Below are 24,531 nucleotides of genomic sequence, written 5' to 3'. Positions count from 1 at the left end.
CATCGCGCTGCAGAGGTCAGCGGAGATTCCCCGCCTCCTCCAGACCTGGGCCAGGGCCGGTGGGCCGCCGTGAAGACGGCTCAGGAGGACACAGCCCTCGGCCTGTCCCCGGGGCCCGGCCTCACCTGCTGCCTGAGCCCGAGGGCCTGGCGGGCCGGGGAGAAGGCCGACGTCCGCCTCTCACCACACTCTGCGCCGAGAAGAACACCGCCCCTCTGGCCATTGGCGGAGCGTGACCTCTAACCCTCGCGCTAAGGGTCTCGGGGAACAGCTGCACGCCCGCGCCTACCACATCACCAGCCCGTAAATGAGGAACTTGCAACAAGATGCAAATTGACTCCACCACCATGTATGTTGTTTAATTCATCCGACTTTTTTTCATAGCAAGACTCTTCACCAAGGAAGCAAAGCGCTGATGTATATTACAAAGTAAGCTCCTTAATTTGTTATGGACCAGTAACAGCCCACAAACCAGTCATGGAGAATGCCATGGACCTCTCCTATTCTGCTAAAGAGAAGCATGACAATTCCGCATTTAATGAAAATAATAGAAGATCTTGAGGATTGAAAGGACTTTGGCGAAATCGAGGACTCGAAGTGATGACTTCCGTAAAATAACTGCTACTTTGAGAACCGACTCTGTGCCAAGCACAGTTCTGTGTATTCACTTCTATTATCCCATCAGTCCTCTCACAGTAATCCCTGTGAGGTGGCTATCATCCTTCTGATTTTACAGGTGAGGAAACTGAGGCCAAAGAGCCTCGGAGACATCCAGTGAGTCCCAACAAGTAACAGGCAGAGCTGGGCTCCGAACCCAGGCAGATCTGACGTCCAAAGATGATGAACTTTCCGCCAGACCAAGGGGGCTTTTAAAAACACCTATCAATCATATCTTTGCCTGCTTAAATCATAAAACCTAACATCGCTTTTAATGGCCTCCCATCTTGTACGTAGAACAGAATCCTAACACCTTACCTCAGTTCACCATGCCCTCCTCCCCTGCGTCCATGGTCCCCTGCATACCACTCCAGGGATGCTGGGGCTTGCTCTGGATTTTAAAATGCCACAAACTTTCCTCCCATTGGAGATTCTGCCTCTAGCACCTGCCCAGCTAAACGCTGTGCATCTTTCCAGTGTCAAAGTCACTTCCCCAGACCCTCCAATCTAGATCAGATCAAATACTCACCTCCCCTCTTCTCTGATCTTTATTTGTTTTAATGTCTCTTTTACCTACTAACTGGTAAGGCCCAGGATAGTAGGATCTTTGTTTGGTATATCCCAGTGCGTAGGAAGTAACAGGTACTGAGCACATGATGAATGGATGGGTAGATGGATGGAAGGAAGGAAAGAAGGGAGGGAAGGAGGGAATGAAAGAGAGATGGAAAAGTGAGTGGATAGTTAGGAAGAAAAAGAGGATAGTATGAGGGTGCAGAACCCATCCCCATCTTGGCAGTGAAAAATCTACCCACCTCGAGCCATGTCCAGTTCGGTGCATCTCCGGTCAGGGTTGGTGTGGACTCGGCACTTAAACACAGCCCCAGGAGACTTCACTGAAGTGCTGTACTTGGAATCCGCCTTTGGTGCACCCACAAGGACCCTGCACATCAAGAATAAAGGGCGTTCGGTCACAATCCAGTACCAGGCAAGTGCAGCCAATGCTAAATCCTCACCCAGCCGTGAGTGTGTTGTCTGAACGCTCTCTGGGAGACGTTCCCCAGCATTATACGGTGCTGAGGGTGGTGGTGGTGGGGGGAGAGGCAGAAGGAAGGGCCTCCTACTGTGAACCCGTCATGATTTTAACGTGCCTAGAGAACATCTGAGTTTGCTTGGGAACACATACCACCAAAGGGTTCCTATCCAGAATGTATAAAGAATTCCCCCAAATCAACAACGAATAATAGACCAAAGACTTGAACAGATGCTTGACAAAAGAAAAGTGGCCAATAAACATGTGAAAAGATGCTCAACTCTGTCACCAGAGAAATCCAAATGAGACACCACTTCACATCCTGTAGAAGACTAAAACCAGAAAGACTGAAAACACCAAGTGCTAGCAAGGATACGGAGCACATGGGACCCTCACCCTTCCTGGGCAGAGTGTGAACAATCACAACCACTTCGCAAAACAAACCAACAGTTCCTAAGAAAGCTATACAGGTGTCTGCCCTCAAACCCAGCAATCTGCTTTCTAGGAACATACCCAGCAGAAACGCACACATATGTCTACAGGAGACACGCACAAAATATTGGGTCTGTAATGGCCCCAAACTAGAAGAAACCCTAAGAGCCATGAATGCTAGAATAGCTAAACTGTGGAGTAGAAACAGACTTCTATACAGCAGTGAAAAATCAATGAACAGTCGACTGCAACCTCATGGACAAATCTCACAGACACTGAGCAAAAAATACAGGGGACAGTAGTGTACTCAGTGCCTGAGTCCGTTTAGGTGACATTCAAAAGCAGGTGAAATTTCAGGCTGGTGTTAGAGGTCAGGAACACACTGACCTCTCGGGAGAAGAAGGCAGGGTATAACCAGGAAGAAGGGTTTCTGGAGGAAGGTGCTTGAAAATGTTCTCTTTTTCAAACTGAGTTGTGTTTATACAAATTTGTGAATAATTTAAAATTGTGAAAATGTATTAAACATTTATGAATAAACAAAAAATGAGAAGTTTAGAAATGCCATTTCTACTGTGTCCCACTCTTGTCCCCACCCCACGTTATGTACCTTTAGGGTGACAGGAAAGAAGTAGCAACAGAGTGAAATTATAAACCACAACCTCTAGCCCAAGGCACACCAGCGCTAGATGAGTTTGCCTACAACAGGGCAAGAACGTGGCTGTACGTCCTTCATCTTGAACCAAAAAGCTGCCCTGAGGATGTTGCTGCTGCTGAGTTGCTAAGTCATGTCCAACTGTTTGCAACCCCACAGACTGTAGCCTGCCAGGCTCCTCCTAGCCCATGGGATTCTCCAGGCAAGAATACTGGAGTGGGTTGCCATTTCCTTCTCTGGGGGATCTTCCCAACCCAGGAATTGAACCTGCATCTCCTACTTTGGCAGATGGGTTCTTTACCACTGAGCCACAAGGCAAGTCTGCCCTGGAGATGAACCATCGTCCCCAGCAGGACCCTACTCCCCAGAGGAGAAGAGCAAGATGTGCCAAGACGACAGAGAGACACATTTGGGTATAGAACATGTTACAAAAACAGTTCTGACCTAGAGTTTTGTCCCTAGTTTCTGGAAAGTAGTCAATGGAAGAGCTGTATCAGAGAATACCAGGCACCCTTGGTCAGGCACGGCTGGCACTGAGCTACAAGGACCTGTACAATGAAACTTTAAACAGAATCCATGCTCATGCTTAAAGAGCAGACAGTGCCAAGCCACTCGCTCAGCAGAATGAGGGCCTATATCTGATTCTGTGAGTTGCCCATATCTCATGCAGCCCAGAAAGGAAGTGCAGTTCCCCTCCCAAGAGTATCAGGCATGTTATGAAAAAGCTCATGGCCCCCTGGCCTGGGAATGGAATGCATTCTCCTTTATGCATCTTGGACAAGGTGACTAATAGCACAGGTTAGCAGGACCTTATGCAGCCTCCCTAGGGCAGCAGAAAACTGAAGCTGGCTCCTCTCACTCGTTTCTGAAAGCCACCTTCATCTTGGGATCTCAAATGTTCACCCCAACCCTGGTCTCAGAATGACACTGCTCCCCTCAGACACTCCGGCTGAGCAAAGAGGTGCAGACCCTCAGATCAGACCATGGAGGACTGAGACCCTCAGACACTCATTAAGCAAAGGCTGGCAGAGCCCACGAGGGACACCACCCTAATCTGCTCAGAGACATGGTGTCAGGTTCATAAGGAGCCACGTGGGTCCCTTGTGCTCAATCCTTCAACCCCCAGGGAACAGGAAGGGTCTCCTTACTGGAGCCTTTCTTTCCAGCTCAGTCTTAGAGAGTCTGTATATCTGATCCTGTGAGGAATCGAATCACACCACACTGGGTGTGAGAGGAGCCGGGCCCCCAACAGTGGGGGTTCCTATAAGCCGCCTGCTGCTGCTCAGTAACACCCCAGGATCTGTGCCCCCCCGAACCCCGCACCCAGTGCTCCCGGGGCAACTCCCAGCCTCAGTCTCACCACGATGGGCCACAGCTGCAGAATCCCAAGCAGAAGCGGGGCTGGAACCCACTGCCTCTGGAAATCTTAGCAAGCACTTTCCCGAGCATGCCACAACACCTCCATCACCCACACGAGGGCAGTTGGGCCAATCTGTGGCTGCTCTCAGTCAAACACAGAATGATCCTCTGAAGGAAACTCCAGGGAGAAGAAAGTCACATTAAGGGATCAATTTCCCCCCTGGCTTTGGGGGCTGAGCTTTGGAGTCACCGGAGCCGGCTCTCTCCGATGCTGGTTGTGTTTGCACAGGTGAGAGGAATTAGTAGTTTGCCATCTCTATGCTGAAACACCCACCACCCTTCCACAAGGCAGACTGCAGGAGCTGCTGCTGCTGCTGCTACTAAGTCGCTTCAGTCGTGTCCAACTCTGTGCGACCCCATAGACGGCACCCCACCAGGCTCCCCCGTCCCTGGGATTCTCCAGGCAAGAACACTGGAGTGGGTTGCCATTTCCTTCTCCAATGTATGAAAGTGAAAAGGGAAAGTGAAGCCGCTCAGTCGTGTCCGACTCTTTTCGATCCCATGGACTGGAGCCTACCAGGCTCCTCCATCCATGGGATTTTCCAGGAGCTGGGGAATGTCAAATTCCTCCTTCACTCCAAAAGCCCCATGGGACAGGGCTGGGTCCAGAAATTCCCACCAACTCCAAATTTATATCAGCACAGTGAATAAATGCTAACTGAAATCAGATCAGATCAGTCGCTCAGTCGTGTCTGACTCTTTGAGACCCCATGAATCACAGCACGCCAGGCCTCCCTGTCCATCACTAACTCCCGGAGTTCACTCAGACTCACATCCATCGAGTCAGTGATGCCATCCAGCCATCTCATCCTCTGTCGTCCCCTTCTCCTCCTGCCCCCAATCCTTCCCAGCATCAGGGTCTTTTCCAATGAGTCAACTCTTCACATGAGGTGGCCAAAGTACTGGAGTTTCAGCTTTAGCATCATTCCTTCCAAAGAAATCCCAGGGCTGATCTTCAGAATGGACTGGTTGGATCTCCTTGCAGTCCAAGGGACTCTCAAGAGTCTTCTCCAACACCACAGTTCAAAAGCATCAATTCTTTGGTGCTCAGCCTTCTTCACAGTCCAACTCTCATATCCATATACGACCACAGGAAAAACCATAACCTTGACTAGATGGACCTTTGTTGGCAAAGTAATGTCTCTGCTTTTGAATATGCTATCTAGGTTGGTCATAACTTTCCTTCCAAGGAGTAAGCGTCTTTTAATTTCATGGCTGCAGTCACCATCTGTAGTGATTTTGGAGCCCAGAAAAATAAAGTCTGACACTGTTTCCACTGTTTCCCCATCTATTCCCCATGAAATGGTAGGACCGGATGCCATGATCTTCGTTTTCTGAATGTTGAGCTTTAAGCCAACTTTTTCACTCTCCACTTTCACTTTCATCAAGAGGCTTTTTAGTTCCTCTTCACTTTCTGCCATAAGGGTGGTGTCATCTGCATATCTGAGGTTATTGATATTTCTCCTGGCAATCTTGATTCTAGCTTGTGTTTCTTCCAGTCCAGCGTTTCTCATGAGGTTCTCTGCATAGAAGTTAAATAAACAGGGTGACAATATACAGCCTTGAGGTACTCCTTTTCCTATTTGGAACCAGTCTGTTGTTCCATGTCCAGTTCTAACTGTTGCTTCCTGACCTGCATACAAATTTCTCAAGAGGCAGATCAGGTGGTCTGGTATTCCCATCTCTTGAAGAATTTTCCACAGTTTATTGTGATCCACGCAGTCAAAGGCTTTGGCATAGTCAATAAAGCAGAAATAGATGTTTTTTTGGAACTCTCTTGCTTTTTCTATGACCCAGCGGATGTTGGCAATTTGCTAACTGAAATAGATGCTGCTAAAAAAAAAATCGCAAGAACTAAATGAGGGGGAGAATTCAACGTGTACAAAGGAAGGGAAATGGCTGCAAGAAACAATGGCAGGGACTTTCCTGGCGGTCTAGTGATCAAGACAGCATTCCCAATGCAGGGGTCACAGGTTCCATCCCTGGTTAGAGAACTAAGATCCCACATTCCATACAGCACAGCCAAAAAATAGATCTACATTTAAAATAAAAAAGAAAGAAACAGTGGTCTATTCCTCTATTGGGTATCCAACCTGGAAAGCTTAAATCCCAGGATGGATTCTCCCAGCTGAGAGCTGAGACAGAGAAGCAAAAATTTATTTCAAAATCTAAAGTTGGAGAAGGGAGACTTCCCTGGTGGTCCGGGGGTTGGGTCACCACACTTCCACTGCAGGGGGGCACAGGTTTGATCCCTGGTCAGCGTACTGGGATCTCACATGCCATGTGGCACAGCACAAAAATAGAGAAAAAAAAAATGTTGGAGAAAGGACCTGCTGAATCATACTTTCCTTCGAAGCCCAAGGTACTCAATGGTTCCAACAACAACGGCTGATGAAGCACCCGATTACCACCGTCTGGTTCAAACTCTTAATCAGCTGCCTGGAGGAGGAGGTTTCTTCCCCCCAAATTCTGTGTGACAGGAAATGAAGCAAGAGATAAGGGGGCATGTGTGCACACGTGTGCCTGACATTCACAGGGTGGCTCGAGGGAGGACAAGCCTGTATCTCTGTTTACAGAACATCGTGGCTTCCTCCACAGCCTGGCGCTGCTCTTTACCTAGGCTGCAGGCCAGTAAGGCTGCTCCACAGGCCAGCTAATGAGCTTGCCTCTTCTGAAGTTAATTCAGCTGGCTATCGGCCGGGCTGATCCTGAGAGAGAGGACAGAGTTCAGGGCATGCCACTGAAAAGATGACATTGGCTTTTTCTCTCGCTCTGAGTTACACAACATACCCTCCCCCCCAAATCTTTCCTGGCACTCTTGATAAGACAATAAGATGCTTCTTTCTTCTGTACAGTTACCATCTCAAGGAGCCGAGCATCCCCGCCAACAGGCTCCCCATGAAAATTCATCTCGCTGCTTCGGACCTTTGCTTGACTTCCAGTTGCGGTCCTCAGAGCAGCAGAATGGAAAACAACTGGGAGCATAAGGGGAAGGCAGAATCTCAGGCTCCATCCCCTTTCCACTAGATCAGAACGTGTTTTCTGGGTCTTCCCTGGTTGCCCAGCGGCTAAGACTCCGAGGTCCCAATGCAAGAGGGCAAGATTCGATCCCTGGTCAGGGAACCAGATCCCCACATGTCGCAACTGAGAGTTCAAATGCCACAACTAAAGATCCCTCATGCTGCCACGAAGATCGAAGATCCCGCACGTAACAAATAAGATCTGGAGCAGCCAGACAAATAAATAAAAATAAAACAAATCTTTTTTAAAAAGAACATGCATTTTTTTTACAAACTCTCCAGGTGACTTCTAAGAAGGGTTCTAGAACCACCTACACTGATTACAAACAATCACTCTCATCTGGGGCCAGTATGAACAGATGACCCCTGAGAATCAAGCTCTCCTCTATCCCACTCCCAGTTAAAGATGCACAGAAACTGCCCAGGCACTTCCCAGAGTCTCCTCCTTAACTCAGAACTCGGGTTCCTAATTACAAGGACCACCAGCCTGTATTGGGCACGGGGAGTGTGCAGGTGTTGGGCTAGGCTCCCTCTGGGCTGAACTGCATTTCATCTTCACCACAAGCCTGCGGGAGGCACTGATAGTATTCCTCCTTTACAGATGGAGAAGCAGGTGGCCACACGAGGTCATGGCACTCACCTGAGCCCACAGAGATGCCAAGTGCAGCACGCACCCTGGCAGTCGGGTACAGTGCCCACTCCCCTACTCTGCCCTCCCCACATCAGCCAGAAAGGAGGAAAAGGGAGCCGACAGGTGCCAGCCACTCACATGTGTGACCTTGTCTGGAAAAGGCGCCTCATGCTCTGCAGGTGACCCTGCGCTTAGACTCTGGATTGGAGGCTCCGTCCCCAAAGGATGAAAGGAGGCCTTTCTCCTCCCCATGAGGCTGAACTTCACTTGCCTTCCCGCTTTCCCAGAATATTCACTTTGCTGGTGGAAAAGTGCTGCCCAGAGGTTAGCCTCTCCCACCCCCACGCCCCACCCCACCCCGCCACTGTGAAATTTTATTGAAGTAATGTGTGCATGTGGGCTCAGTCGTATCCGACTCTTTGCAACCTCCATGGACTGTAGCCCCATGGACTGTAACCCCCACAATCTGTAGCCCTGAGTTCTCCAGACCAGAATAGTGGAGTGGGGTGCCATTTCCTTCTCCAAGGGGATCTTCCCCACCCAGGGATCAAACCCTCGTCCTGTGTCTCCTGCATTGGCAGGCAAGTACCAGCTCACCCACCGGAGAAGCCATTATTTACAGTTGATTTAAAATGTTCTATTAATTTCTGCTCTACAGCAAAGCGACTGAGCTATTCATATGTGCTGCTGCTGCTGCTGCTGCTGCTAAGTCGCTTCAGTCGTGTCCAACTCTGTGCGACCCCATAGACGGCAGCCCACCAGGCTCTGCCGTCCCTGGGATTCTCCAGGCAAGAACACTGGAGTGGGTTGCCATTGCCTTCTCCATTGAGTGAAAGTGAAAAGTGAAAGTGAAGTCGCTCAGTCCCGTCCAACTCGTAGCGACCCCATGGACTGCAGCCTACCAGGCTCCTCCATCCATGGGATTTTCTAGGCAAGAGTACTGGAGTGGCTTGCCATTGCCTTCTCCGATTCATATATAATCCTTTTCATATTCTTTTCCATTATGGCTTGTCACAGGATATTGAATATACAGTTCCCTGTGCTATACAATAGGACCTTGATGTTTAGGAGAGAATAAAAGCAAAACATTCTCTGGTATAAATTGTACCAATGTATTCTTAGGTCAGTCTCCCAAGGCATTAGAAACAAAAGCAAAAATAAACAAATGGGACCTAATCAAATTTGCAAGCTTTTGCAACAAGGAAACCTAGACAAAATGCAAAAACAACCTACAGAATGAGAGAAGATATTTGCAAACAATGCAACTGACAAGGGATTAATTTCCAAAATATACGAACAGCTTATACAACTCAACAACAAAAAAAACAAGCAACCCAAACAAAAAAATGGGCAGAAGACCTAAATAAACATTTCTCCAAAGAAGACGTACAGAGGGCCAATAGGCACATGAAAAGATGCTCAATATCGATAATGACTGCGGCTGCTGCTGCTAAGTCGCTTCAGTCGTGTCCGACTCTGTGCGACCCCATGGACTGCAGCCTACCAGGCTTCTCCATCCACGGGATTAGAGAAATGCAAATCAAAACTACAATAAGGTGCCGCCTCTCTAAATGAGCAGTTCACGCACCTATCTGGAAATGTGGGCTCATCTGTTCATCTGCCAGCCCCAGCCATGCTCATGGATTGTCTGATTTCCCGTCTGAGGCAATCCTGCCAGGCAGCGTCTAGTGTGTTTTACTGAGACGATGGGCACACTGCTCGTAAGTGGCAGGGCTGGGGTCTGAACCCAGGGGCCCACATCCAAGGACATGCTCTTTCCAGTCCCTCTGAACTCCCTTCTATGTGGCAGGTTAAGTGCGCTCCATTTTTCCAACACAGCCACTTCCTTGGTTGACCCGTGTCGGGGGAAGCTGGTCACCAGGGCTCCCATCCAGCCACCCATCCAGCTCTGAACCTACCCCTTAGCCTCTGAGAGCAAACCACGGGTCAGTTCCCCAGGGACACAGGTGGCAGGAAAGGCTTGAACCACAGCTGCCTCCTCGGGAAGGCTTGGAACGGACACTGTCCCCAAGGTTTCCTCTCTCCCACAAATACCGCAGCAGTGATTCCACAGGGCGAAACTACAGCCAGATCAAGGACAGCAAGTGGGGATTAAAACCCTTAAACCCATTAGGTCTGCTTTCAGGCATTTGATCCCCAAACCAAAACTTCCCCGGGGACCCATGTTTTAGTTACAGGAGTGGAATTCAATCACTGCGTGTCCACCACACCTCAGGGAAACCCCAGGAATCACTCCACATCCATTCCTAGGCAAAACACAGCCAGGACTGGATGAGCCGGAGCCAGGAAAGCCACCTGACCATGCCAAATCCTGCACTCCCTGAGAAGGAAACTGGTGGAATTCCACGACCAACGAAGAAAGAACAGAGTCACAGGGAGGGGCCCGCCTTGGAGAGGAATTAAACCCCCCTGGCCGCCCTGGATGGGAATAAAGGGTCCTCAGAGGCTGCTGCCCCGGCCAGGGGCTCAGGCCCTGGTAGATACACCCAGAGACGGAAACATGGCAAAGAGCTGAGGTTTTCCTTCCCCACCTGAGAGCATTAGGTAGACATTAAAATCTGAGAGCCAGAGCACGTTGCAGAACTCTGGAGACCTGGGTCTTGAGGTCTTCCTGTTGGTTTCTTGAAAAAATTTTTCTTCTCTAAGAAAAACAGGTCAATACTTTTACATTTACTTTTTTTTTTTTTTTGGCTAAAATCCTCACCAGCTCTTTGGAAGTGTGGATTTAGCTCCCAGACTTATCTGGATGCTGGCATGAAGGACAGGGCTCCCCAGAATAGGAATGGCTTCCAATCTGCTCTCTGAGAGAGGGAAGAGCCATGTGAAATGACAGGTTTTATCGCACACTTGTCAGAATGGCCATCATCAAAAAAGACCACAGATAACAAATGCAGAGAAAAGGGAACCCTCCTACACTGTTGGTGGGAATGGAAACTGGGGCAGCCACCATGGAAGTTCCTTAAAAACCTGAAAATAGAATCCCCATACGATCCACAATTCCATTCCTAGACAACAAAAACACTAATTCGAAAAGATACATGCATCCCAATATTCACAGCAGTATTGTTTACAATAGCCAAGACTTGGAAGCAACCTAAGTGTCCAGCGACAGATGAATGGATAAAGATGTGGTATATATACAATGTGATATTACTCAGCCATAAGAAAGCAAGCAAATGGCAAAATTTCAAGAACATGGGTGGACTTGGACGGTGTTATGCTCGGTGAAATAAGTCAGAGAAAGACATATACTATATGCAATCACTCATGTGTGGAACCTAAACCATAAAACAAAAAAATGAACGTAACAAAACAGAAACAGACTCAGATACAGGGAACTAGTGCTTGCCAAAGGGGAGAGGGAAGCAGGGAGGAGCAAGACAGTGGTAGGAAATTGTGCATGTGTTAGTCACTCAGTCGTGTCTGACTCTTGCGACCCCATGGACTGTAGCCCACAGGCTCCTCTGTCCATGGAATTCTCCAAGCAAGAATACTGGAGTGGGTTGCCATTCCATTTTCCACGGGAACTTCCTGACCTAGGGATTGAACCCAGGTCTCCACATTGCAGGCAGATTCTTTACTGCCTGAGCTACCAGGGAAGCCCTAAAGAGGTACAAATTACTGTACATAAAACAAATAAGCTACAAGCATACCTTGAACAGCACAGGGAATACAGTCAATATTTTATAATTACTTTATAAGAATTATAATCTATAAAAATATTGAATCACTATGTTGTACACTTGAAACACATAATATTGTACACCAATTATACTTGGATTTTAAAAAGATTTTTAAAAACTTCAGGCTTTACAGTCCCACAAGTCTCCTATTAAAGTAGCCAACTCAGATCTTTGGAAACAGACATATGAATAAATAAATAAAAATGCAGACTGATGCTGGGCATGACCAAAATTTTAGAGACGACACATAATAAAGAGCGTCTCATTCATTTCTGTATGGAGTGCTGACGCTCAAATTTTGATAAATGAATGAATCAACAAATGCTCTGAAAGCAAAATGTTAGCATCTGAAGTCAGGATGAAGATCATTAGCTTGGAATGCTGGATCAAAGAAACAGGAAGAAACAGCTACTCAGATTTATCCAGGTTCTACTACGTGGTGCACGTTATGTTTCAGGCTTTGCAGACATAATCTCATTTAATTCCCCCCACAATGTCATGCAGTACAAACTGTCCTTGTTCCTCTTTCACAGAGGAGAGACCGAGGCTCAAACACCTGAAGCAACCTGCTAAGACACACAGCTTCTAAATGGGGGCGAAGGCAGGCCGGCAGGGCCACTGTACATCTCGGCAGCACACCTGCTATGGCTCAGACCACGGATTTGGTCGTTGCTAGGGAACCAGGTGGCAACCCACTCCAGTGTTCTTGCCTGGAGAATCCCAGGGACGGGGGAGCCTGGTGGGCTGCCGTCTATGGGGTCGCACAGAGTCGGACACGACTGAAGCGACTTAGCAGCAGCAGCAGGGAACCAGGGGCCCTAAGGAAGGCAGAGTCAGGAAGGACCCCACTCCCCTGAGTGTAGAACGTCCACTTCAGGACCCGAGCTGGTGGAGAGGTGGTGCCAGGACCCTGCACACTGCTGCCCTTGGAGGGGCCTGCACACAGCCAACTTTGCTCGGGGGTGTGTGCGTGTTGCAGCATTTCCAGGCTAGACAGTCCAGAAGGGCTGGGAGAGCTTCAACACACCAACAGATGAACTGAGATGGAAGAAATTCATCCCATGCCTTTTTGATGCTGAGATTTGCAGGGGGCGGGGGGCAGACCTAAATCATCTTTGCTCTCATACTGCTGGCCATTTATACAGAAATTCTGAGTCTGAGTGGGTTTCTTTAACAATATTACAAATCCAGGGGTGAATCCTGAACACCAGCAGAGGTGGCATCCTTCCCCATCTACTCTCCAAAGGAAATTTTTCAGTAAGCCGTGGGAGCCAGGAGCACTCAAGGGAGCAGATGGAGGGAGGGAAACCCAGAGAGGTTAGGATGGATACAGGGAATTCCAGAACGTTCCATATTTCCTAGGACATATCTGTCCTAACTGTGACCTAGGGTGAGCGCAGACCCTACAAACATCCCTGGCAGGATGACTGGTCCCTCTTTCCTGAGGGACTGAGCATCTCTGGAAAGCAAAACCCCAATATCTCCACACAGGTAGCCAGTGGGTCCTGAATAAACCTCTGCAAAGGGTGTCACTGGTAAGCTTCCAGAACCTTCTCAGGAAAGCAGGACAGAGTCTCACAACATAGATGTCTGGGTGCCTTGAGGCCCTAAACTCTTAACTCTTGCCTTCTTGAGAGGCAAAGGTGCAAGCCTCAGTTCAACTACTCTGTCCCTCCATGCCTCAGTTTCCCCCTTGTGAATGAGGCTACAGTGACGACTAGCTGAAGCAACTGTAGGGAACGGTGAGTGAGTCAATACACATGAAGCAGGTAGAACGGGACTCAACATGGGCTAAGCAATCAGCAGTGCTGCGGCTGCTGCCGCTACAAATTTAAACTCGTAACAAGAGTCCCAGAAAAGCAGAAACTGGGGACCAAGTGACCCTGCGGTTTCAAAGAGTGGATTCTCACCAATCTTGGATTCGCTTTCACTTCCTAAGGCTCCCTCTAGCAAAAAAAAAAAAGTGATGATCAAACACTTTTCTCTGCTTTGGCCTCAGTTCAACTACTCTGTCCCTCCAAATCCACATGGCTTAAGGCTTTGTGGGTCACAAGATACCAGGGTTGCAGCTCTGGTCAGAGGCTCAGGATAAGGTGGGAGCTCTCTTCCTCCTCCACCCCTCACCTGTGATTTCCCCGAGGTCAGGAAGAGGCACCCTGCAAGTCTGCTTTGGGGTTCATCCTAACAGCCCAGAATCCCAGCACTGCCTGGGCTGATACAGCAGGATGAGCAGGAGCACAGATTATCCCAGCCACGCCACAGGCTGAGGGACACACCTCACATGACCCTTCACAAACGACGGGCTCTGTGTCCACCACTGAGCCCAGCACCTCGTCCATACGGCTGCAAGGGGACAGTTATCTGACAGCCGCAAGCTGCTGCCCCTTTCAGGCAATCAAGCTGAGGCCAGGCCTTCCACAGGCAACCACGGGGACTGACTATGATCATATGGGGTGCTGGGGATTGGGGATGCCCCTGTTGAGTTGGCTGAGACTTCTTCTTACTGATTTTTATTGAAGTATAGTTGAATTACAACGTTGTTAATTCCTACTATAGAGCAAAGTGATTCAGTTGTGTGTGTATATATATTATATATATATATATATACATTCTTTTTTAAATATTCTTTTCCACTATGGCTTATCATAGGGTATTTTTTAAATTGGAGGACAGTTACTTTACAATGTTGTGTTAGTTTCTGCTGTACAGCAATGTGAATCAGCTGTTAAGTATACTTATATCTTATTCCTCTTGACCCTCCCTCCCACCCGCTCATCGCACCCATCTAGGTCATCACGGAGCACCAGGCTGAGTTCCCTATTCTATACAGCAGCTTCCCTCTAAGTTGGCTGAGACTTTTATCAGGCCCACATCACCGTCTGAGGCTTTCCCTGCCCAATTCTGTTTCAAATCCCCTATTCTTTCATCCGCCTTACTCCCCGTCCCCATAATTCTTTTCAACTCCTATCTCTGTCTTAGCATCTGCTTCCCAGAGGACACAGACTGACCGAGGGCCCCAGTGCACCATGATTACCCAAGGCTAGAATGGACCCTGGTCAAGGCATGTAACTCCGTGAGCCTTACTTCTCCATCTGGTAAACTAGACACCGGTCACCATGCGGTCCCAAAGATTCCCCTAGAGACTATCACATTTGTGAAAGATTGGACCTCTTGCAGATGCCCAGCAAGTCCTATCTGATGGGGTCATTTGTTTTGATTTCTTAAAGTTTCAAGTTAAACCCTTGAAAGCACGTGGTTTCTGGGAACACCATGGCTGCTTTTAATACATGTGACAACAGCATCCTCCGCAGACAGATCACGATGGGGGTTATCAGAAGGAGACCGCTTCCTGACCGGCAGCGGCTCGCTGGGGGCTCAGAGCTGGCGGGGCCCGGCCCTTCACACTCTCACACTCTGGGCTGTTAGAGACTGGCTGGAGAGAGTCTGTCTTCTTGCCCTGGAAGGTTCTCTCTGGAGTGTGACAGCTGCCTCTGCCCCGGCCAGTGTTCAGCACTAGCTCAGGAAACAGCACCCTCGCCAGCTTCTTGAGATCTTCAGGGAAATGTCACGGAAACCCTCAAGAGATGCTGTCCAGGGCCCCTTAGAACTGGGGCCTCATACATGTGTCATCTCTTCCTGAGCACTTTGAAAAAGCAGGCACTGCAGGGCTAGTAAGAACCTGGAACAAGATCTGAAAAAGCTACTTCCAGAAAACCCAGATGGGGAAGTGGGGTTACAGCCCAGCCTGAGAGCTGGGCAAAGACCTCGCCAGAGGTTATGAGACAGCCTGGCTGCCACCAGCATCTCTGGGTGTTCTGCACAAAGCCAGGTTGGGGTGGGGAACAGGGCCCATGGTCCCAGCATCCCCCTTCCAAAGGTTCTATCTTCATGGGGCTCTTTTCTGCCTATCAGAACTCCCCCTGCCTGCCTGAGGACCTGCCCTCCCACATCGGAGCCCACATCTTATTTCTGCCTGAAATACAAGGTGAGAAGCCCACAATCTTCTCATCCATCAGGCTGAGTGCATTTTTCATTCTTGAATCCCTAGCCCTCAGCATAGAGCAGGCACTCCAATGTTTGATGGATGTAAAGAGGCTGCCAGCTATTAAGTTTTAATTAAATTTAAGCTCCCTCATTTCAGTTTTAATACTCAGATATGCAGAGGCTGACTTTTTTTTTCTTGGTTAGATCACCTTTGGATCTCTATTGAGCTGTTTAAGACACAAGTCAGGGACTTCCCTGGCAGTCTGGTGGTTAAGACTTCACCTTCCAATGCAGGGGGTGCCAGTTTGATCCCTGGTCAGGGAACTAAGATACCACATGCCTCATGGCCAAAAAATCAAAACGTAAAACAGAAGTGATATTGTAACAAATTCAATAGTAACTTAAAAAAAAAAAGACACAAGTCATTGCTCCAAACAAGCACTGGAACACTCCCCCAATGGTGAAAATGTCCTGTGTGCTGTTGAAAACAGCACCCACAAGGCACCTGTGGCTACTGACAAGTTGAAATGTGGTGGTGTGACTGCAGGTCTGAATTCTTCATTTTATTTGGCTGCGATTTTTTTTTTTTGGCTACACGGTATGGGATGCAGGATCTTAGCTCCCCAACCAGGGATCAAACCCATGCCCTCAGCAGTGAAAGCACAGTCTTAACCACTGGACCACCTGGGAAATCCCTGGTAGTAATTAATTTAAATGGCAATGCACCTGGCTCGTGGCCACGGCACTGGCAGTGCAGAACCAGCTAGCTTGTTCTCTTAATTCTCAAGCTTCATGCAAATGAGAGGATGCCATGTTCCCCTCAGCTCTGAATCGCCTCCTGTTCCTCACTGAGTGATGCTCAGACAACCTTAACAAAGCGCAATGCCGGCGCCTCTTCCATTTCCGAGCACTTGCTCTGGGCCGGAGCACAGCCGTCTTGATGTGTCCCAGGAGATGGGGCAGGAAGCAGTCTCCAGAAAGGAAGCCAGGGCACCCAACCGCCTCAGACTCCGGGGCGTCTGGGGCCCAGAGGAAGGAGGGGAGGGGAGGGTGTGAAAGCACCCCGTTCAGGGGCCTGGACGCCTGCCGGGCTGCATGTATTTATCTCACAGGGTGTCACAGTCGTCTGCCCTGCAGCTGAGGGACTGTCCATGTCTACAGGAAGGGGACAGAAATCTGCTCTGTCCGTGCTCCCTGGGACCTCTTGCTTGTTGTTCAAAGGGGGCGAGAAGAGCCGGGGGTGGCAGGTTTGGGAAAGGACGCTAGCTCAGGGCAGGCAGACGGGGATCACTGGGAAAAAATAGAAACCGAGTCCCTTGCATGTTTGCATCCAAACCGATACCAGCGACATCTATCACGCTCCCTGGGGTACTGCGGTCCATCTGGCCACAGGGACAGCGCTCACTGCCCAGAGCATGTGGCAGAAGCCACTCAAGCCACACCCTCGGAGAGAGGTGGGGTCGTGCTCCGTTCTCAATGCAGCATGACTGCAGGTGCAGGATGAGGGTCCGCGGCTCAGAAGGCAAGCCCCCCCCACCACCCCACACATGGAGAGCTAGGACCTCCGGTCAGTGACAATTCTGGTTTAAAAACAAAATGCTCGGGATGCTCAGTTATGGGGTTCGAGAAGACGCAGACTAGTCCCCATAATTAGTTCTGCTGACAGAGCACATTCGGGTGCTCTGTGATGTGTGCCTGGGGGGCCCTCGGTCTGGGGACCCCTCCTCTCTGACCCCTGTAGAGCCCCCACTCTCCCCGCCACGCAGCACTCCCCTCCCACCTTACCTTACACAAGACAAATCCTCCTACCTGTACAAAGGTGTTTAATGAGCATGAGGCAAAACTATTAAACCATGAAAGACTGAATGAAGAAGCTAAAGAATAATCTCTGCTCAAGAGGAAAGACAGAAGACATAAGGTTTAGTGAACACTGCCTTCTGTTCCATTCAGAGTTTCAATACATGACTTTTCCTCGTCAAGTCTATCACTTACACCCAACCCGACTCTGCCATCTTTTTGAAGTCTCCTTCACGCAGGTGGCTCTGCTCCCCCACTGGACTGGAGCAGCCCTTTGGTACGTTACTCCACAGTTAATACATCCCCCTAAAGTTCACATTTCAGCTTCACTGGCACTATGGAAACTCAGAGAAAATGCCTGAAAGCCTCCCTCCCTCTCTGACGGAGTGATTCTAAGCCCAGGAACTTATGCAAAGGAAATAATTAAGGATGTCCGCAAGGCTTTTGTTAGAAGGATGTTTACCCTGTTGCTGTTTATAATCGTGAATCATTGGAAACAACTTGCCTGTCCCTCAAGCAAAGCTAAAAGATCCAGGACCCAAGGACTGCCTGGTAGGTAGAGACCAACCATCAGTCACTAAGTCAATCAACAAACCCCAGAGCTGAACGTTAAGGTAGAGACCGAGTAACAGTTCCAGATTCCACAGGGCCTGAATCCTACAAATATAGGGCAACTACCCTTAAGAAAATGAATACAAAATTATGAGTACAGAATTAAGCACAGGGGCTGGATAGAGGCCTATGCAAGTGGGAGGCCTTTGGAGGAAGTTTCATGAGTATCACAGTAAGTCTAGCCTCTAAAGATAGAAGGAAAAGAAAGAAGAAAATAGGAGATGCTGGAAGTCTCTTCCTTCAAAGGCCATGGTATACCAAGACTGGCAACCCAGTCAGCAGAGAATAATGTTCAAGGTCTAAGACCAAGAAGCAAGAGAAGGGAGATAAGATGCTTGGCACTGGTTGAGTCGTTCAGTCATGTCTGAGCCCATGGACTGTAGCCCACCAGGCCCCTCTGTCCATGGGATTCTCCAGGCAAGAATACTGGAGTGGGTTGCCATTCCCTTCTCCAGGGGATCTTCCTGACCCAGGAATCAAACCCAGGTCTCCTGCATTGCAGGCAAATTCTTTACTGACTAAGCTATGACGGAAGCCCAAAATGCTTGGAAGAAACAGCAGAAGGATACAAGTCAAGGAGATAAGCCAGAACTAATAAAAAATCAAGGCAGTGTGGAGTAGGGGAGAGGCAAAGGAAAAGCTGCTTTAAAGAGATCACAGGAGGGATTAGTTGGTACTTGAAAAATTATAGGGACAAAAAGTCAGATAAAAAGAGCAAGCTGTTGGGAGATTGGGATTCTACTATGTGTAAAATAGGAAATTAATGAGAACCTACTGTAGAGCATAGGGAACCCTACATAATACTCTGTGGTGACAGAAAGGGGAAGGAAATCCAAGCAAGAGGGGATATACGTACACGTATAACTGATTCACCTTGTGTGCAGTGGAAACTAACATGACACTGTAAAGCAACTATACTCCAAGAGAACTTAATAAAAATAAGTCGTGGAGATGTAATATGCAGCACGGTGACTACAGTTAACAATATTGTATTGCATATTTAAAAGAGAGTAGTAAGTCTTCAAAGTTCTCGTGGCACACCAAATTGTAACTGTGTCTGATGACAGATGTTAGGATGAACTTATTGTGGTGAACATTTCATAATATATATGTATATCAAGTCATTATGCTGTACACCTGGAATTAATGTTATATGTGAATTATATCTCAATAATAATATAAAAAAAGAATAAGAAAAAAAAGAGCAGCCCACTCAGTATAAGAAGCAGAGAGAAAGCTTTTGAGACCAGCAGCATGGCTGTAATGAGGGGCTCCTCTGAATCCCTGAAATATCTGCCCCACATCTCCCCTGACACCAGGGCCACTAACCAGCATGACCCTCCATCCTCAACCCCTCTCTGCCACATACCCTGGGTCTTTTCCTGCACTTGCCAAATTCATTCACATCACACAGGCTTTCCTCATCCCTTTTTTAAAAACAAAGCAGGCTGGGAACATCCCTGGTGGTCCAATAGTTAAGACTCTGTGCTTCCACTGCAGGGGGCCCAGGTTTGATCTCTGGTTGGGGACCTAAAGATCCCACATGCAGTGCGGCTTGGCCAAAAGACTTTAAAAACAAAAAAAGCAGACAACTCTTTTTCCAGGTCTTGACTCCCCCTACTTGCTCTGAGCTAGGGCAGCTTCCACCTGTGGCCCATCCAAGTCCGGGAGGTAGGTCCTGGCAGCTCTCTGTAGGGTAAAGGTCCTCCGGCATCAGTGATGCTTCAGCTTCCCCCCCTGCCCCTCCTCAGCAGCCCCCTGCCCTGACTAGTCCTATTTTTGACAGCACTCCCCACAGGCTTTGTGCCAAGGTCACACAGTCCCGGAGCCTAGCCTCGGATCCTGGGATGTGTTCTCTATCTGCTCCCGGCCAGGCCACCTTCTCTACCAAATTCAAAGCCCACAGGGCACACTGAGTACACGGGATGACACAGAAAAGGTGTCAGCCTGCTTTGCTGTCAAGGGGGGATTTGGCAATTGCAGGAAATGACAGTTGGCCTTTAACTCAAGAACTGGGGTGAACAGTAGGGAGGGAGACAGGGAACTGGGCAGGAGCTACACAAAGACCTTCAAAGCTGGTTCTCCTGGAGGCAGCTCTCCTAAACGTCATGATTGTTAAAGGGCTGGCAGGTCACAAAGCTCCCGATTTTCCAGGAATGCTCAAGACTTGAATCTACCAACCCTCCCAGTTCCATCAGTCTCTGTCCAATTCCAGGCGGAACTGCAAGCTGAGCACAGAGGAGGTCTGACTTTGCCCTTCCAGCCTGCAATCCCTAAGGATGCTCACAATAAAACCAGTCCCTGACTAGCTGCCGCCTAGGCCCCCAATGGGGAACTATCCACCCTCTAACTGTTTGAGGAGTGCCTGACCCCTCCTGTGGTTGTTTCATTTGCTCTTAGGCCGGAAGAAAGGGCCAAGGAGAGACCAACCTCCCTGGTGCTTCTCCTCGGGGGTTGGCCACTCAAGCTCTGTGCCCCTTTGCAGATGGTGCCTAATGAGGAGAGTTCTCAGGGGGACTTTCAGGGGGCAGCTGTCCTCCTCGACCTCTATACAGTGCTTGTCTCCAGGGCAGCCACCTCCATTGTGTGGTGAGACCCAGGCCTCCCCAGAAATCACTCACTAGCCAGCCCTACCGGCCTTGTCACTGAGTGTCCTGGATTGTCCCCTTTCCCTGCCTTCCCAACCCTCTCGGCTCGCTTCCCCAGAGGGCCTGATGAGCCTGAGGACCACTCAGTTGGCATCTCCCCGAGGCACACCGAGCCCACTCCCCCTCGCGGTTACACTGCTTCCAGCTGCAAAGCCGGCAGGAGACGCTTAAACCGGGCGAGTTTGGGGGGGGGGGGGAGGGGGGGCGGGGGGGTGTCACCAAGAGTTCTCGAAACTGAGAAGTCTGCCGGTCACCCCGGAGAGGGACTTTCGAGGCGCTGGCCCGGCCTCCAGAGCCCGGTGGAGGCAGAGGAGCCAAGTTACTTCGCGCCCCTGAGTTAAGCCGAGACTGCCTGGGAGGCCGAGGGGCAATCCCGGCGGTTCTCCCACCCGGAGAGGCGCCCGGCCCCCTCCTCCTGGGGAGCCCACCGGGTCGTCCGGGACCAGAGACCGTGTCTTCCCTCGTCCCTTCTTTTCCTAGGCGGCCGGGCTGCGCGCAACGGAGACCTTTAAATCGCCCCCTCGGGACGGCGGCATGGAGAGGCCGGAAAGGCGGCGGCGGCCTCGGGGCTGCAGCGGGACCGGGCCGGGCCGGGCCGGGCTGCGGTCGGGGTCCGGGCCGGGAGGGCACTCACCAGCGCGTGTTGTCGTGGAAGTGCTCCAGCACCGCGTAGCCGAAGAAGGACCCGGCAGGACCTTGGAAGCGCACTGGGCGCTGCGGGTCCAGGTTGTAGGCGCCCGCAGGGGTCCCTGCAGCCACCAACGCCAGGAGCAGCGCACGGAGCCCCCCGGCGCCCCTCTGCGCCGCCGAGCCGCCCATCCCCAGCTGGCCGCCGCCCTCCCCTGAGCCCCGCGAGCAGGGCGCCGAGCGCGCCGGCGGAGGGGCCGAGGGGTCCGCCGACGGCCGAGAGTCTCCTGGGGCCCGGAACTCTGCGCTCGGGCTCAGGCGGGACGCGGTGCCGGGCTGGGGGCGGTGGGCCGAGCGGGCGCCGTAGGACAGCACAGGGGCCGCCGGAGCGGCCGGCGTCCTCTGTCCAGCCGAGAAGTGTGCGCGCTCGGAGCGAGTGGGTCCCGGGCCGGGCGGCGCTGGACTGCGGAGAGGCGCGCCCGCGGGGTGGGCGGCCTGAGTGGCCGGCGGCGGAACGGCGCAGCAGCGCTCCCTGCGGGCCGCGAGCCCGGCACCACCTCCCGCAGCCGCGGAGGAGCCCAGAGACCCGCCCCGGCGCCCAGTGTCCCCGGCGAGCCCTGGGCGCCGGGTCCTGAGCCCACCCTACTTGTATTTTGTGTTTTTACTCTTTATTTCTTGATATGTCTTTGTAGGAACCATTAATTTTATTAATTTTTTTTAAAGAACCCACTTTTAACGTTAATGATTTTATTTCTGTAACACATTTACTTTCCAATTTTAAAATGTTATCAATTTGTTTTTACCTTTTCTTCTACTTTCTCTAGATTTGCAACATTTTTCTCTAGTACCATGAGATGAACACTTAGATTTTTAACCCTATGATTTTTCTTTTTCTAATATATATATTATTTGTAATATGCATTATATATAAATATTATACTGCTCCTTGGAAGAAAAGCTATGACCAACCTAGACAGCATATTAAAATACAGAGAACTTACTTTGCCAACAAAGGTCTGTCCAGTCAAAGCTATTTTTCCAGTAGTCATGTATGGATATGAGAGTTGGACCATAAAGGAAGCTGAGCGCCAAAGAATTGATGCTTTTGAACTGTGGTGTTGGAGAAGACTCCTGAGAGTCCCTTGGACTGCAAGGAGATCCAACCAGTCCATCCTAAAGGAGATCAGTCCTGGGTGTTCATTGGAAGGACTGATGCTGAAGCTGAAACTCCAATACTTTGGCCACCTGATGCGAAGAGCTGACCCTGATGCTGGGAAAGATTGAAGGCAGGAAGAGAAGGGGACGACAGAGGATGAGATGCTTGGATGGCATCACTGACTCAATGGACATGAGTTTGAGTAAGCTCTGGGAGTTGGTGTGGACAGGGAAGCTTGGTGTGCTGCACTCCATGGGGTCACAAAGAGTCAGACACGACTGAGCGACTGAACTGATGATACACATGTATACACACACACTAAATTTCCCTGTGAGCACTGTTTGAGCTGTAATTCCACAAGTTCTAACATGTTGAAAATATGATGACAAATGTAGGCTTTTGTTGTCGTTCAGTCACTAAGTCCTGTATGACTCTTTGCCATCCTGAGGACTGTAGCCTGCCAGGCTCCTCTGTCCACATGCGCATAAAAAAAAGGTATGAGGGAGTCCCCTGGCAGCCTAGTGGTTAGGACTCTGCGCTTCCACTACTATTGCCCAGGTCCAGTCCCCGGTCAGGGAAGTGAGATCCAGTGAGCCACAGATCATGCCCCCCTGACAAAATAATAACAATAATAGAGATGAGGAAACTAAGGCACTGAGGCTAAGTGATTTATCTGAGTGTCCCAGGATGAACAGCAAGGATTCAAAGAGAGGTCTGAGTGGGGAGGGGGCAGGGATAATATGGGGGTGGAGGAGTGGGAGATACAAACTATTAGATGTAAAATATGCTTAAGGGTGTATTTTGCAACATGGGGAACACAGTCAATATTTTATAATAATAGGAGTGTAACCTTTTGAAGTTATATTTTTAGAATTTTTAAAAGAATGGACATAATCAAAAAAATTGATAAAATATAAAACAAGTAAGCAATAAATAAAATTAATAATGCCCCCCCCCCAAAAAAAAAAGAGGTCTGGATGTTTCCCTGAAACATTAGTTATGGTTACAGTTGAGATTGTGGGCTATTCTTGCTGACTTACACATCATCTATCCATCTATCTTCCTACTTACCTATCCACCATCTATCTATCCTTTTGTACTGCCTAAGTTGTCTACGAGACCCAGCAATGGGATGGATGTAGAAGATGCTCTATCCATAAAGCCAAAGCATTCATCAAACTGAAATCCTGTTAGAATAGCCTTGCCTCTGTTGAGGGGTCGAAACTCACTTGCACTCCCAGCATAGGTTAAGGAGACCAGCCAACCTATGGAAGAAAGTTATCCTTACCGTATTGTCAAAGAAGGGAGAGAAAGCAAAAGGGCCAAGATCATTCACAACCTGATAATCATTCTCTAAATGATTGATACTTGGCTTAATATGCTTCTTGATGTTAATTCTTCAGAAGTTGCCGACTTGATTTTTTTATGTAAGACAAACTACATTTCCACATGGTTTTGAAATCCGGAAAGTTCATAGGAAGGGCAAGTACTATCACCAAACCTTCAACTATAATAGCAGGCAGAGATTTAAGCAAATACTTTACCATTGAATTATTTCATATGCCAAAACTCCCACTGTTATTATCGGGTGCAATATTTCCAACCTGCTTCCATGCTCAAAACAAATGTTTTTTTCCAGAGATCCAAATTTAGTGAAACTGCTTTAAGTAACAACCATCAGTGTTAGAATAGGTAATGCCCCATTTTTAAAACATGTCTTCAGTTCAGTTCAGTCACTCAGTTGTGTCCAACTCTTTGCGACCCCATAGACTGCAGCACACCAGGCCTCCCTGTCCATCACCAACTCCCAGAGTTCACCCAAACTCATGTCCATTGAATCGGTGATGCCATCCAGCCATCTCATCCTCTGTCATCCCCTTCTCCTCCTGCCCTCAATCTTTCCCAGCATCAGGGTCTTTTCCAATGAGTCAGCTCTTCGCATCAGATGGCCAAGTATTGGAGTTTCAGCTTCAACATCAGTCCTTCCAATGAACACCCAGGACTGATCTCCTTTAGGATGGACTGATTGGATCTCCTTGCAGTCCAAGGGACTCCCAAGAGTCTTCTCCAACACCACAGTTCAAAAGCATCAATTCTTTGGCACTCAGTTTTCTTTAAACATGTCTTACCTCAATTTAAATATTAAGACTATCATGGCACTT

General features: G+C 49.3%; 1 protein-coding gene across 1 annotated transcript in view; it reads right to left on the bottom strand.

The window, feature by feature from the left end:
• Window positions 1-21,685, bottom strand: part of ITGA9 (integrin subunit alpha 9) — a 360,880-nt gene extending 339,195 nt beyond the window's left edge. The window contains exons 1-2 of the mRNA XM_055558670.1: window positions 21,221-21,685; window positions 1,470-1,597 (exon numbers count right to left, since the gene is read on the bottom strand). Of these exons, the coding sequence (XP_055414645.1) occupies window positions 1,470-1,597; window positions 21,221-21,405 (313 nt within the window). The 5' untranslated portion in view covers window positions 21,406-21,685. The remainder of the gene's footprint in view (window positions 1-1,469; window positions 1,598-21,220) is intronic.
• Between the last annotated feature and the right edge of the window lie 2,846 nt (window positions 21,686-24,531).

Source organism: Bubalus kerabau, chromosome 20 (assembly GCF_029407905.1).
Source record: "Bubalus kerabau isolate K-KA32 ecotype Philippines breed swamp buffalo chromosome 20, PCC_UOA_SB_1v2, whole genome shotgun sequence".
NCBI lineage: Eukaryota > Metazoa > Chordata > Mammalia > Artiodactyla > Bovidae > Bubalus > Bubalus kerabau.
This window is presented reverse-complemented; position numbering and strand designations above follow the sequence as displayed.